Consider the following 14,215-nt stretch of genomic DNA (forward strand, 5'->3'; position numbering starts at 1 on the left):
ACTGAACACGCCCAAACTTATTTTTCTGTTCTTTCCCAGAATGCCCCATAATCTTAGTCTTGCTCACATTTTGTCGTGCTGTTTTTAATTTTTAATTGTAAAGCCAAGCAGATTACATGTTATGAGTATTGTTAATGATTACATATTGTTTGTACTGTTTAAAGGCTAAGTTCGCCTTTAGGAACATGTTATATGTTACCTGTATTTAGGGTATTACATCTTAAGCACCCCAAACCTCACCCCCTGATAAGAGCACTCATAGTCATTTGATACTTCCTCCAGCTTTCAACCTGAAAAACCTGAAAAACTGCCTGCAGGAGCCCGACACTGCACACGTAATCCACTGATCCATTGATCAAGGGTGCAATGCTTTGTGGGCCCCTGTGGGAAAAAATTATAAATGCACATTTATTTCCTGCAAAAATATGCACATTTATTATTTTTTCATTAATGGTGAATTTAGACTTTAAATATTTTTTTGCTTTTGTTTATAATAGCAGTTTCTGATATATTTTAGGTTGTCAGTGAAAAATGTGTGCCATCAATACATTTTTCAAGCAATTTGGGGTTGGCAACACTGCTATCCAAGTATATGTTATCTAGACCTGACCCTGATGGATAGAGCCAGTTTCCCCAGTGAGTGGCAGCAGTGTCACACATGTTGTAACTCCCGGAAGGTGAAACTTGACCTTTTGGAATGTATGCAGTATCACTACCTGTATAAGAGGAGTAACAAGTAAATCCTGATGTGATTGTCATTATATTTGCCTGGACTGGACTGTACATAATGCCAATGCAGCTGGAGAGAAGTTTGCAGAGTTGATCTCTACTACCTACAATGGTAAATATTGTGAATATGGGTTTGCAGTTAGTCTTTTTGGATCTTTTTCACAATTGTGTATGTAGGTAGTGCTCTGAGGGAAACGTGTTATCAGAGACATATGGAGGCTGCCGTTACTGATAGTTCCTTAACTGGCAATGTGATTAATGGGTTCAATATTTTGGGCCACTAACGTAGAACAAGCTTACTTGTAAGGATCTTTGACTTAATTTTCTGCATGCTTGTGACAGATCAATGATTCCATATGTATTGAAGGTAAAGGGTCAGCATGACTGTTAGGCAGTTAGCATTTTCATAAAGAGGTCATCAATGGCACAGGTGTGCTTTAAATCAGTAAATATAGGCATTGGAATGGGGCGCTTGCCATCCTCCTCATGTCCACCAACCACATTATTCACCTGATTTGGAATATCTTATGTTAAAATGTAGACCATATTATATATCAAGAAACGTTACAAAGGTTATAATTGTGGCTGTGTACATACCTCCAAGGGGAAATTCTAAGCTGGCTCTGGGTAATTTATATGACACTATTAACAGTCAGGTGAATGGGCATCCAGAGGGGTTGTGATTGTGGCTGAAGATTTCAATCATGTAGAGCTGGAAATTGTTCTTTCAAAATTTCTTAATATTGTGCACTTTTCAACAAGGGATAAGTGTTTTAGATATACAAATGTTTCCAGTGCTACTTTGTTGCCAAATCTTCAGATCATGCCTCTGTAAGGCTGGGTTCACACTACGGTTTTCCCGTCCGTCAGCCGCATACGATTTATATGGAAAACCGTATGCGGCTGAAACGGACGGGAACGTATGGAACCGCACACATGTGCGTTTTCCATTAACATTAATGTTAAAGGAAAACGTATGCGTTTGCCATACTGTTTTAAAAACGACCGCAAAACCGTGGTTGAACACGGTTTTGCGGACGTTTAAAAAACGTTTTGCCAGCAAATCGTACGCACCCGGATGCATCTGAGTGCATACGATTTGCAATGCATTCTCTATCTATACGTTTTCCCGTCCGGGCCCGTACGTTTTCAATACTGAAATCGTATGCGGCTGACGGACGGGAAAACCGTAGTGTGAACCCAGCCTAATTAAGACTCCATGTTTAAGGCCTCATGCACACTGGGCGTTTTTACAGCTGCTGTTTTGGGAGTCAGACTTTTTTTCTGTAACTGCCTCTGAACTCTCCTGCATGTTATTCTATGTGTTCATGCACACATAGGCTTTTAGCAGCATTTTGGCAGTAGAGTTTAGTGGCAGAAAAAAAAAAACTCTGACAGCGAGTTCTGGACCAGTAGCGTTTTTGCAGGAAAATCACTGACAGCTCCTACACTCTGCTGGTGGCCAGTGTTTAGCCGAGCATTTATTTTTCTATGTAAGTGGAGGCCACCGGTGTCCTTAACAACCAGTGAATAGCTGGTTGTTAGGAGTGGGTCCGGGAAGACAACCAACGCATCCTTTAAGGAGTTGTAAAGGACATTTTTTTTTTCACCTTAATGCAATCTATGCATTAAGGTGAAAAATGATGTTACTAGATCCAAGACCTGATTGAAGCCTATTTCGGCTTTGTTTGGGTCTCCGGTCAGCCAACGGATGTGCTAGCTGGTCACTCGGGCCTATCGGAGGGAAGGAAGAGCCGGGCGAGCCACGGAAGGTAGCGGGAGGGGGGGCGTCCCCTTCTGCTGCTTGGGATAACAGCCAAGTGGCTTCTTAGCCACATTGGTAGTTATCCCAAGAAAGCCAACCGATGGCTCTAAAAAACCATACTGGGGTGCACGCATTACCCCGGTACAACCCCTTGAAGCCGAGACAGCGTATTTGCGTACGGTCATCGTGAAATGGTTAAAACCTTCACGGGCCGGGTGCACGTGAATTCATTACGTTCAATGACAGGCCAGACATTTAGCTGGCGCTCCTGGCCCCTCCCTCCTGCCGAGTACTCCCACAGCAAGCAGCTTGCTATGAAGGAAGGCAAACCGAGCTGCGGCTCTGTGTGTCCATTCAGACACTGAGCTGCGGCTCGGTCCCGCCCTCTCTCTCCTCATTGGTTCACTTGATCTCAGTTGATAGCAGCGGGCGCCAATGGTGTCCGCTGCTCTCTCAGCCAATAAGAAATGCATTAAGATAAAAAAAAACTTCTGCCTTTAGAACCATTTTATTTATTTGGGCGTATACACACTGCTGTGCTTTTGGATTATGAATTTCCTAACAAATAGACCACAAATGGTCAGAATAGGAGATCAGGTGTCCAATACTATGATTCTGAATACAGGGGTACCACAGGTATTTGTGTTGACTCCTGTTTATGTTGTTTACACATGACTGTACTCCCATACATAAGTCAAACACTTAGGCCCCTTTCAAACTGGGGCGTTTTTTTAGGCGCTTTTGGGCTGCAGTGCAGTGTCAGTGAACTGTACTGAGGCGATACGCTGGTAGGATGTTAAAAAAACTCCTGCAAGCAGCATCTTTGGAGCTGCCCATTGAAATGAATGGGCAGCGTGGCTGAACTTCCGGCAAAGCAGGTGGTTTCCACCAATTTTCGGGCCGCTAGTGGGGGTTAAAGCGCCCTATTAGCAGCCGAATACCTCCGCAAAAACTAGTGGCGCTTTACCGCCAATGCCGCCCCCGCCCCAGTGTGAGAGTAGCCTTAGTGAAGTTTGCTGAAGACCCCACTTTAGTAGGACTCATACGCAATAATGATGAGACAGCTTATACAGTATGGCCCGGATTCTCGTACCTCGGCGCATAGTTATGCCAGCGTAGCGTATCGAATATACGCTACTCCGACGTCGCGTAGAGCGGCGAGCACAGTATTCACAAAGCACTTGCTCCCAACGTTGCGCTAGCGTAACGTAAAGTCTTCGGCGTAAGCGGCCTAATTCAAAGTAGGTGGAAGTGGGCGTGATCCATTTAAATGAACCGTGACCCCATGCAAATGATGGGCCGAACGAACGGCGCATGCGCCGTCCGGTGGACGCATCCCAGTGCGCATGCTCAGAATCATGTCGGAAATACTCCCTAAGATACGTCAAATCAATGGGAGCGCCCCTTGTGGCCAGCGTAAATATGCGCCCAGGATACGACGGCGTAGGAAACTTACGTCGGCCGTAGGAAGCCTATTTTCAGGCGTATCTAGTTCTGTGGGCACGGCTCACAGATACGACGGCGCACATTGACACTTACGCGGCGTATCTCGAGATACCCCCCCACAATTTTTGTAAAATTTTTATAATATCTTTTCATGTGACAACACTGAAGAAATTACACTTTGCTACAATGTGAAGTAGTGAGTTTACAGCTTGTATAACAGTCAACACTCAACAGCCATTAATGTCTAAACCGCTATCAATAAATTTACAAAAATGGGAGGGGTGTACTCACTTTTGTGAGATACTGTAGGCAGGAAAATCAACATTTGATTAAGTGGTACACGGAATATGATTTATGACTTATTTGAGATGATCTTAAGGCTAGGTTCACACTAGTGCAAATTGGATGCAGGTTTTTACCACATCCAATTAAGGAGATCGTGACTGGCTCTCAATGGAGCCAGTTCACACATCTCCGGGGCGGCTGCGGAGCGAATTGCACAGAGGTCCTATGCGTCTATGGCTCAGTTACAGGTCCGAATTCAGGCCTGATTCGTCCCTATAACGGAGAACAGGGACGCATCAGACCCCTGCTGTCAGCCGCATCCATCTGCAGTGTGAACTTTATACATTAATACTTTCTCTGCATTAAGGTAAAAAACCTTCTGCATGCAGCATAGGAGTTTAAGAAAGATCAATCATTGCCTGGTATTTTATAAATCTTATTGTGTGCATATTATGAGAGCTGTCATGGTCTCAAAACATTTGTTTTCTACTGAGGCGCAAGCAGGGATTGCTTTTCTTTAGAAGATTTGAAACAGATTAGATTGCTGATAGCCCTTGTTCACACTGTCGTGGCTTCGAAGTCGTGCGACCAATTTTCAGCTTTCAATGCTCTCGCACTTTCAGTGAGAATTGCACGGTCATGCTACGCTGTACCCAAATAACATTTTTATCATTTTGTTCACACAAATAGAGCTTTCTATTGGTGGTATTTATTCACGACTCCGTTTTTTTTTTATTCGATATAAGTGAAAAGATTGCGGAAATTTGGAAAAAAAACAATATTTTCTTCTTTCTATTTTAAAAGAAATCAAATAAAATTGAATTTTGTCATAAATTTAGGCCAAAATGTATTCTGCTACATGTCTTTGGTAAAAAAAAAATCCTGTTAAGTGTATAATAATTTTTTGTGTGATCACAGACAGATGTACGCAGATGATCATGTACAGATGTGAGCAGGTGATCACAGACATATGTGTGCAGATGATCATTGGGACATATGTGGGGCACAGGAGTTTTTATTGTGTAAGGACATGTGTTTTGGGGACACTATTTTGGGGACTTGTGTGTTTACATTGTGTGGGGACATGTGTGGGGAAAAAAGCTGTAAAAAACATCTCATACTCACTGATGACGGCTGCAGCGATCTGCTCTTCTCTCCTCACTGACAACTTCTGCAACCTGCAGGCTAGCAACCTGCTCTCTTTATATCACATGACGGCAAAGATTGGACACAGCCGTCATGTGATCAGGAGGGCCAATCACAGAGCCCTCCTGCCGATCATAGATGCGCTGCGTCCGGGTGACACGAGCGCATCTAGATCGCGCCACTGAGCGGGCATGCGCACATGATCCCCCTCCTTCTGAGGGACACTCAGAAGGAGGAAGCACCCACTCGGCCGTATATGTACAGTGGCCCGGACGGAAGTAGTTAATATATTAGCTATATTTAGGAACAGATATGTGGGCACAGAGGCGACTTTAGGCTGTGTGAGGCCTCAGGCAAAACTTAGACATGAGGCCCCACTCAGGCCCATAATGGGAAAAATAATTCAAGCAAGAAAAATGTCTGCAGAAAATGCACAGATCTAGCACACAAGTGATCAGCACCACTTCCAGGGCACCCTCCTCACCCATCAGACATATTCAGCTAATGCAAGGGGGGGGGGGGAGAGAAGGGGAGGTGATAAAGAAAGAGGGGTGATGGCGCAGGCAAATTAGGCAACTTTAATTGTTGTAAAGTGTAATGAGTACTTTGATAAATTTTGTTGTATGTATACAATGGCAATAAAATATTATCTTATTATGTTATCTATCATGCCATGACCATGCAGGAGCCGAAGACACAGGACTGGGCTCCTAGTCAACAACCCTTTGACAGCTGTATAGAATGCAGGCAGAGCAATCATCATCAGTCATAGATCTGTGTAAAATGCAAATTATCCTCTTCATAGTCTTTAGGTATAAAAATATATTCTACAAATTCTCCCCCCAACATTTTTTTTGCAGCGGTGCAATCTAAAATTAGAAAATATTTTGATGTATAAATTAAACATTAACTTGTCTATGGAAGTCTGAGCCAAGTTTCTGCACCCTTCCCCCCCCATCCAAGGCTTCATTTGTATTCCAATGGGCAAATGTAGGGATGGAAAAGCAAACTACATTGGCCAGCACAGCTTTGATGTGAATGAGAGTGGGATATGCGACAGCTTGCCTGTGGCGTAGGAAGGCACATCTACAGCAGATAAATCCTTACTGCATACACCAAAACTGGCAAGTACCATACTATAGTATATATTCTAGTAATGGACCAGTGCAGAGATAGAATCCTGCTATGTTATATTGTTTGTCTATGTATTTTTAATCGCTTACAATTTAAGATCACTATAAAGTAGATAAATCCAAAGTTTTATACAGCTTGTCCGAGTTTGTATAATTGAAGTGATTGTCTAGTATTATTCCTGTAGATCTATATGCTATCATGTATATTTCTAGTTTATATTTCATAGAAATAAACTAAAAAAATATATATAATATAAAAAATATATTTTTTATTCCTGTGCATCTGTATTGCAGAACTCTTTCTTAGCGACCACTGTCACTTCCTGAGCATTAAAGGATACGTTCATCTTTTTCAGAACATGTTGCACTCATATTCATGGTGTAACGTGTAAGATGTTACTGTTGCAGCAGCCCCCTGCCACCCCCCCCCCCCCCCCCCCCCCGCCCCATACCCTGTTGTGACAGCGAGCAGGGGATCTTCTAATCCCCAAACCTGTAACCATGGATCCCACAGCTTATTAAAGTTAGGAGGGGTAAACTATTCAACAGAATTTGTCGTTCTTTCAGCAGGTTAGAATTAACTTGCTCTGGCCAATCCTCGAAAGTAGGGGTGATCGGAGACATCCATTTTAATAAAAATACATGTGCAGACCAAAAACAGTAACCTTGAGATAGAGGTCTGAGCTTGAGGAGTAAATGATTCCTTGTCTAAGAAACCTAGTACATATGTCATTGGGTCATTATGTAACAGAGCCTGATTATTGGTAATAATAATACCCTGCCAATAGCGAACTAACTGGGGGCATTTCCAAAGCCTATGTATAAGTTCTGCAGAGGAACCTCCAGATCTAGGACATTCCAGACCATTGATATAAATTGAGCAGTGTTCTATAATCTCTATGTATTACTCTATGTCACAATGTTAACCACTTGCTGACCAGTCGTCCGCTGTACGGCGGCAGGTCGGCTCGTTCCCATGAATTGGCGTCAGTGTATCTCGGCTCTGGAACTCTATATTGTGGGCGTGCGTGCGCGCGCCCACTGGCCAGCTGGGGAGGCAATCAGCGGGCGGAGCAGACTCGATGTCCGCCAGCCACCCGCGATTGTTCCTTGCAGTGACAGAACGGGGATCTGCCTGTATAAACAAGGCAGATCTCCATTCTGACAGGGGAGATCACACAGATCATGTCTTTCTTCTATGCAGGAAGACTTATTGTGTTTTTTTTCCCAGGCAGCCCATTCCCCCTACAGATAGAAAACACCTGCAGGGAACACATTTAACCCCTTGATCGTCCCTGATGTTAACCCCTTCCCTGCCAGTGTTATTAGTACAATAACAGTGTATATTTTTAGCACTGATTACTGTAATAATGTCACTGGTTCCCCAAAAAAGTGTCAAAAATGGCAGTTAGGTGTCCAATCTGTCCGCCGCAATGTCGCAGTCCCGCTAAAAATTGTAGATCACCTCCATTACTAGTGTAAAATAATAATAAAAATGCCATAAATCTATTTCCTATTTTGTAGACGTTATAACTTTTGCGCAAACCAATCAATATAGGCTTATTAAAGTAATATTACAAATATGTAGAAGAATATATATAGGTCTAAACTGAGAAAGAAATTATGGGCCAGATTCAGGTAGATCTGCGGCGGCGTAACGTATCGCATTTATGTTACGCCGCCGCAAGTTTTACAGGCAAGTGCTTGATTCACAAAGCACGAGCCTGTAAAGTTGCGGCGGCGTAGCGTAAATCCCCTGGGCGCAAGCCCGCCTAATTCAAATGATCCGGGTAGTGGGCGTGGATCATTTAAATTAGGCGCGTTCCCGCGCCGAACGTACTGCGCATGCACCGTCCCTAAAATTTCCCGACGTGCATTGCGGTAAATGACGTCGCAAGGACGTCATTGGTTTCGACGTGAACGTAAATGGCGTCCAGCCCCATTCACGGATGACTTACGCAAACAACGTCAAATTTTCAAATTGCGACGCGGGAACGACGGCCATACTTAACATTGGATAAGCCACCTAGGGGGCAGCTTTATCTTTACGCCGCGTATCTCTTACGGAAACTGCGTAAATTTACTGCGACGGGCAATCGTACGTTCGTGAATCGGCGTAACGACTCATTTGCATATTCTACGCCGACCGCAATGGAAGCACCACCTAGCGGCCAGTGTAAATATTGCACCCTAAGATACGACGGCGCAGGCCGTCGTATCTTAGGCATGTTTAAGTGTATCTCAGTTTGAGAATACACTTAAACATACGACGGGCTTAGATTCGGACTTACGTCGGCATATCTACTGATACGCCGGCGTAATTCTTTGAGAATCTGGCCCTATATTTTTAAAAACAATTTGGGGTATTTGTGTTATAGCAAAAAGTAAAGCATATTGCTTTTTTTACAAAATTGCTGCTGTTTTTTTGTTTATAGTGCAAAAAAATACAAACCGCAGATGTGATCAAATGCCACCAAAAGAAAGCTCTATTTGTGGAAAAAAAGGACATAAAGTTTGTTTGGACAATTGTCTCGCAGGAACGTGCAATTGTCCGTTAAAGCGACGCCGTGTCACAACGCAAAAAATGGCCTGGTCATTTAGGGGGCAAATCCTTCCGGTCCTTAAGTGGTTAAAAAACGCAGCCATGTGGGACTCTGCCCATTATTCATTCACAAAGTTCTGTGAATGTGAGAACTACAAGATCAACAGCCTTTGCGGCTGTCAGCTTGTAGTTCTCAATGAACTACCAGGGCGCTCTTTAGTGCTCTAGTTAGTTTATTGATGCTTCCTGTCAGTATGTAACGCCTGTCCATACAAGAAGACAGATATACTTCCAGTCTGCAAGTGCCTGGCATTGCACCTGTGATCTGCTGATTGCAGGGGCAATGCTTTGTACACTACTAGTAAAAAAATAATAAATGTAAAATGATGTACATTTATTTTTTTTATTTTTTTACAAAGGTAAAAAAGGAAGTTTTTTTTGCGGGCATTCTATTGTAATACACATGCATTGCTCCATAAAAATAGCTCTCTACACCCTCTTCCAAATTATTATGCCAATGATATTTTTCTTATTTACCTAAATAATTGATGTAAACAACAGTCAGCATAATTCTCATGTTATCAACTATTAAAAGTACAATTCAAATTTTATTGAACAAATCTCCTAATGATAACAGTTTTTTTTTCAAAAATAAAAAAAAACTTACAATGCACTGTTCCAAATTATTACACACATTTAGCTAGATTCAGGTACAGCCGCCTATCTTTAGGTCAGCGTAGTGCATCCCATTTGCACTAAGCCGACGTAACATAGTGAGGCAAGTACTGTATTCACAAAGCACTTGCCTCCTAAGTTACGTCGGCGTAGCACAAATGGCCCGGCGTAACCCCACCTAATTCAAAATAGGCAGGTAGGGGGCGTGTTGTATGGTAATGAATTCACGATTCATTACCATACATGTAAATGAAGCGCCGATCGTACGGCGCATGCGCGCGCATGCTCAGTATCACGTCGCAAATACTCCCTCGGCTTACGCAAACGGCGTAAACGACGTGAAACTCGACGGCTGTCCGACGTCCATACTTAACATTGGCTGCGCCATCTTTTTGGTGGTTTATCTTTACGCCTGAAAACGCCTTATGTAAACGGCGTATCTTACATACGACAGCCGTGCGTACGTTCGTGAATAGGCGCATCTTGATCATTTGCATATTCTTTGCGTAAATCGACGTACACGCCCCTAGCGGCCAGCGTAAATATGCAGCTAAGATACGACGGCGTAGGAGACTTACGCCGGTTGTATCTTATGCTCAATTTGAGCATACCGCTTAAAGATACGACGGCGCGGATTCGGACTTACGACGGCGTATCCACTGATACGTCGTCGTAAGTCTTTATGAATCTAGATAATTGAGTTTCCAAACACGTTAGAGGTTGTAAAGGACTGAAAATTGTCATTTGTTGTGTTTGCAGCATATTTGCTGAAATTAAAAGCTATTTCAATCAAACTTTGAACAACATTTTAACTTTTTAAACATTTTAACAGGTTACGTTACATTTTAACATAGGACCCCTTATTTGATAGCAGCTTCACAAGTCTTGCATCCATTGAACTTGTGAGTTTTTGGACAGTTTCTGGTTGAGCTGCTGTTTGGATGTAAACCGCCTCCCACCCTCATAGATCTTTTGCTTGAGGATGCTTCAAAGTTTCTCAATAGGATTAAGGTCAGGGGAGGATGGAGGTCACACCATGAATTTCTCTCCTTTTATCCCCATAGCAGCCATTGATGCAGAGGTATTCTTTGCAGCATGAGATGGTGCATTGTCATGCATGAAGATGATTTTATTACGGAAAGCCTAGTTCTTTCTTCTGTACCAGGGAAGGAAGTGGTCAGTCAGGAACTCCACATACTTTGCAGAGGTCAGCTTTACACCTTTGGGGACCCTAAAGGGACTGACCAGCTCTCTTCGCATGATCCCGGCCCAATACATGACCCCCACCGCCTTGCTGACATCGCAGCCTTGTTGGAACAGGATGGCCGTCCACCAACCATCCACTACTCCATCCATCTGGACCATCCATGGTTGCACAGCACTCATCAGGGAACAGGACTGTTTGAAAATTAGTCTTCATGTATTTTTCTGCCCAATGCAGCCATTTCTGCTTGTGAGCATTGGTTAGTGGTGGCCGAATGGAAGAAAAATTCTGGAGGACTCTACACCTTGATGTCCGTGGGACTCCAGAGGCACCAGCAGCTTCAAATATCTGTTTGCTGCTATGTAATGGTGTTTTGGCAGCTGCTCTCTTGATCTGATGCATGAACCTGGCAGAAATCTTCCTTAAAGCGGATGTTCCATTTAAAAAAAAAAAAAAATTTAAAGTCAGCAGCTACTAACACTGTAGCTGCTGACTTTTAATAAGGACACTTGCCTGTCCTAGCCGCCAGCGATGTCTGCCCCCGCCGAGGCCGATCCTCGATCCTACCAGCTCCAAGCGCCGCCATCCACAGTAAGGGAAACAGGCAGTGAAGCGGTACGGCTTCACTGCCCGTTTCCTACTGCGCATGCGCAAACAGCACGGCGCTTTGTGAATGGGCCGGCTGCTTTCTGGGACACACACAGTTCCCAGAATGCAGCGCGCCCCATTCACAAGAAGACACCCAGTGTAGGAGGAGGAAGAGGATCCACCGCGGACGATGAAGAGGCAGATTCGGCACTTCCGCATAGCAACAGCTATTTAGGGTGAGTAGAAAAAAAAAATTCAATCCACTTTAACGCCCGCCGCACGACTATTTACGTCCGCACAATGGCACGGACAGGCAGATAGGCGTATATATACGTCCTTGCCTTCTAGCGGGTGGGGGGTCCGATCGGGACCCCCTCCGCTGCGTGCGGCGGGCGGATCCCCTCGGGGAGCGATCCGGGACGACGGCGCGGCTATTCGTTTATGGCCGCTCCGTCGCGATCGCTCCCCGGAGCTGAAGCACGGGGAGAGCCGTATGTAAACACGGCTTCCCCGTGCTTCACTGTGGCGGCGTATCGATCGAGTGATCCCTTTATAAGGGAGACTCGATCGATTACGTCAGTCCTACAGCCACACCCCCCTACAGTTGTAAACACACACTAAGTGAACAACTCCTACAGCGCCCCCTGTGGTTAACTCCCAAACTGCAACTGTCATTTTCACAATAAACAATGCAATTTAAATGCATTTTTTGCTGTGAAAATGACAATGGTCCCAAAAATGTGTCAAAATTGTTCGAAGTGTCCGCCATAATGTCGCAGTCACAAAAACAATCGCTGATCGCCGCCAATAGTAGTAAAAAAAAAAAAATTAATAAAAATGCAATAAAACTATCCCCTATTTTGTAAACGCTATAAATTTTGCGCAAACCAATCGATAAACGCTTATTGCGCTTTTTTTACCAAAAATAGGTAGAAGAATACGTATCGGCCTAAACTGAGGAAAAAAAATGTTTTTATATATGTTTTTGGGGGATATTTATTAAAGTAAAAAATATTGCATTTTTTTCAAAATTGTCGCTCTATTTTTGTTTATAGCGCAAAAAATAAAAACCGCAGAGGTGATCAAATACCACCAAAAGAAAGCTCTATTTGTGGGGCAAAAAGGACGCCAATTTTGTTTGGGAGCCACGTCGCACGACCGCGCAATTGTCTGTTAAATCGACGCAGTGCCGAATCGCAAAACCTGGCCTGGGCATTTAGCTGCAAAATGGTCCGGGGCTTAAGTGGTTAATGTGCCTTTATCTGCACGAAACCCATCTGTGCTCTGAATCATGGCCTAAACTGAGGAAAAAAAATGTTTTTATATATGTTTTTGGGGGATATTTATTATAGCAAAAAGTAAAAAATATTGCATTTTTTTCAAAATTGTCGCTCTATTTTTGTTTATAGCGCAAAAAATAAAAACCGCAGAGGTGATCAAATACCACCAAAAGAAAGCTCTATTTGTGGGGCAAAAAGGACGCCAATTTTGTTTGGGAGCCACGTCGCACGACCGCGCAATTGTCTGTTAAATCGACGCAGTGCCGAATCGCAAAACCTGGCCTGGGCATTTAGCTGCAAAATGGTCCGGGGCTTAAGTGGTTAATGTGCCTTTATCTGCACGAAACCCATCTGTGCTCTGAATCAGCCACAAATCTCTTAATAGTGCAATGATCACGCTTAAGTTTTCGTGAAATATCTAATGTTTTCATACCTCGTCCAAGGCATTGAACTATTTCACTATTTTTGGCAGGAGAGAGATCCCTTTCCTTCCCTATATTGCTTGAAAATGGTGCTCTGCTTAATAATGTGGAACACCCTCCTTTAGTAGTTTTTCCTTTAACCGCATAAGGACAGCCGCACGCCTATTTACGTCGACAGAATGGCACGGGCAAATTGGCGTATATATACACATCCCCTTTAATTTCCCGCCATGTGGTCGCGCACGTGCCGCCACCCTGTCGCGAGTTCCATGACCATGCCCGCGGGACCCGCGGACTCGATGTCCGCCAGGTGTCCCGCGATTGGGTCACAGAGCAGTAGAACGGGGAGATGTTAGTGTAAACACAACATCTCCCCATTCTTCCTAGTGACATGTCACTGATCGTCTGTTCCCTATCATCGGGAACAGCAATCAGTGACGTGTCATGGCAAGCGATGCCCCTAACAGTTAGAAGCACTCCCTAGGTCACTCTTGACCCTTCAGCGCCCCCTACAGGGTAACCCTTCACTGCCAGTGTAATTTTTACATTAATCAGTGCATTTTTATAGCACTGATCGCTGTAAAAATGACAATGGTGTCAAAAGTGTCCAATGTGTCCGTCATAATATTGCAGTCACGATAAAAATCACTGATCGCCACCATTACTAGTAAAAAAAATTATTATTAATAAAAATGCCATAAAACTATCCCCTATTTTGTAGACGCTATAACTTTTGCGCAAACCAATCAATAAACGCCTATTGCTATTTTTCTTACCAAAAATATGTAGAAGAATACGTATCGGCCTAAACTGAGGAAATTATATATTTGTTTTATATTTTTGGGGGATATTTATTATAGTAAAAAGAAAACAAATTTCCTTTTTTTTCAAAATTGTCGCTCTATTTTTTTTTATAGCGCAAAAAATAAAAACCACAGAGGTGATCAAATACCACCAAAAGAAATCTCTATTTGTGGGAAAAAAAGGACATCAATTTTGT

The 14,215-nt window shown here is 43.4% G+C and overlaps 1 protein-coding gene across 3 annotated transcripts in view; it reads left to right on the top strand.

The window, feature by feature from the left end:
• Positions 1-635: 635 nt before the first annotated feature.
• SLC39A5 (solute carrier family 39 member 5) overlaps positions 636-14,215 on the top strand; it is a 73,066-nt gene continuing 59,486 nt past the window's right edge. The window contains exon 1 of one of the 3 annotated variants that reach the window (XM_040341116.1): positions 636-841. In XM_040341116.1, coding sequence (XP_040197050.1) covers positions 839-841 — 3 coding nt within the window. In that variant the 5' untranslated portion in view covers positions 636-838. Of the gene's footprint in view, positions 842-6,046; positions 6,496-14,215 lie in introns of those variants that run through there. The other 2 variants (XM_040341119.1, XM_040341117.1) reach the window with 2 other exon arrangements.

This window comes from Rana temporaria, chromosome 2 (assembly GCF_905171775.1).
Source record: "Rana temporaria chromosome 2, aRanTem1.1, whole genome shotgun sequence".
NCBI classification, from domain to species: domain Eukaryota; kingdom Metazoa; phylum Chordata; class Amphibia; order Anura; family Ranidae; genus Rana; species Rana temporaria.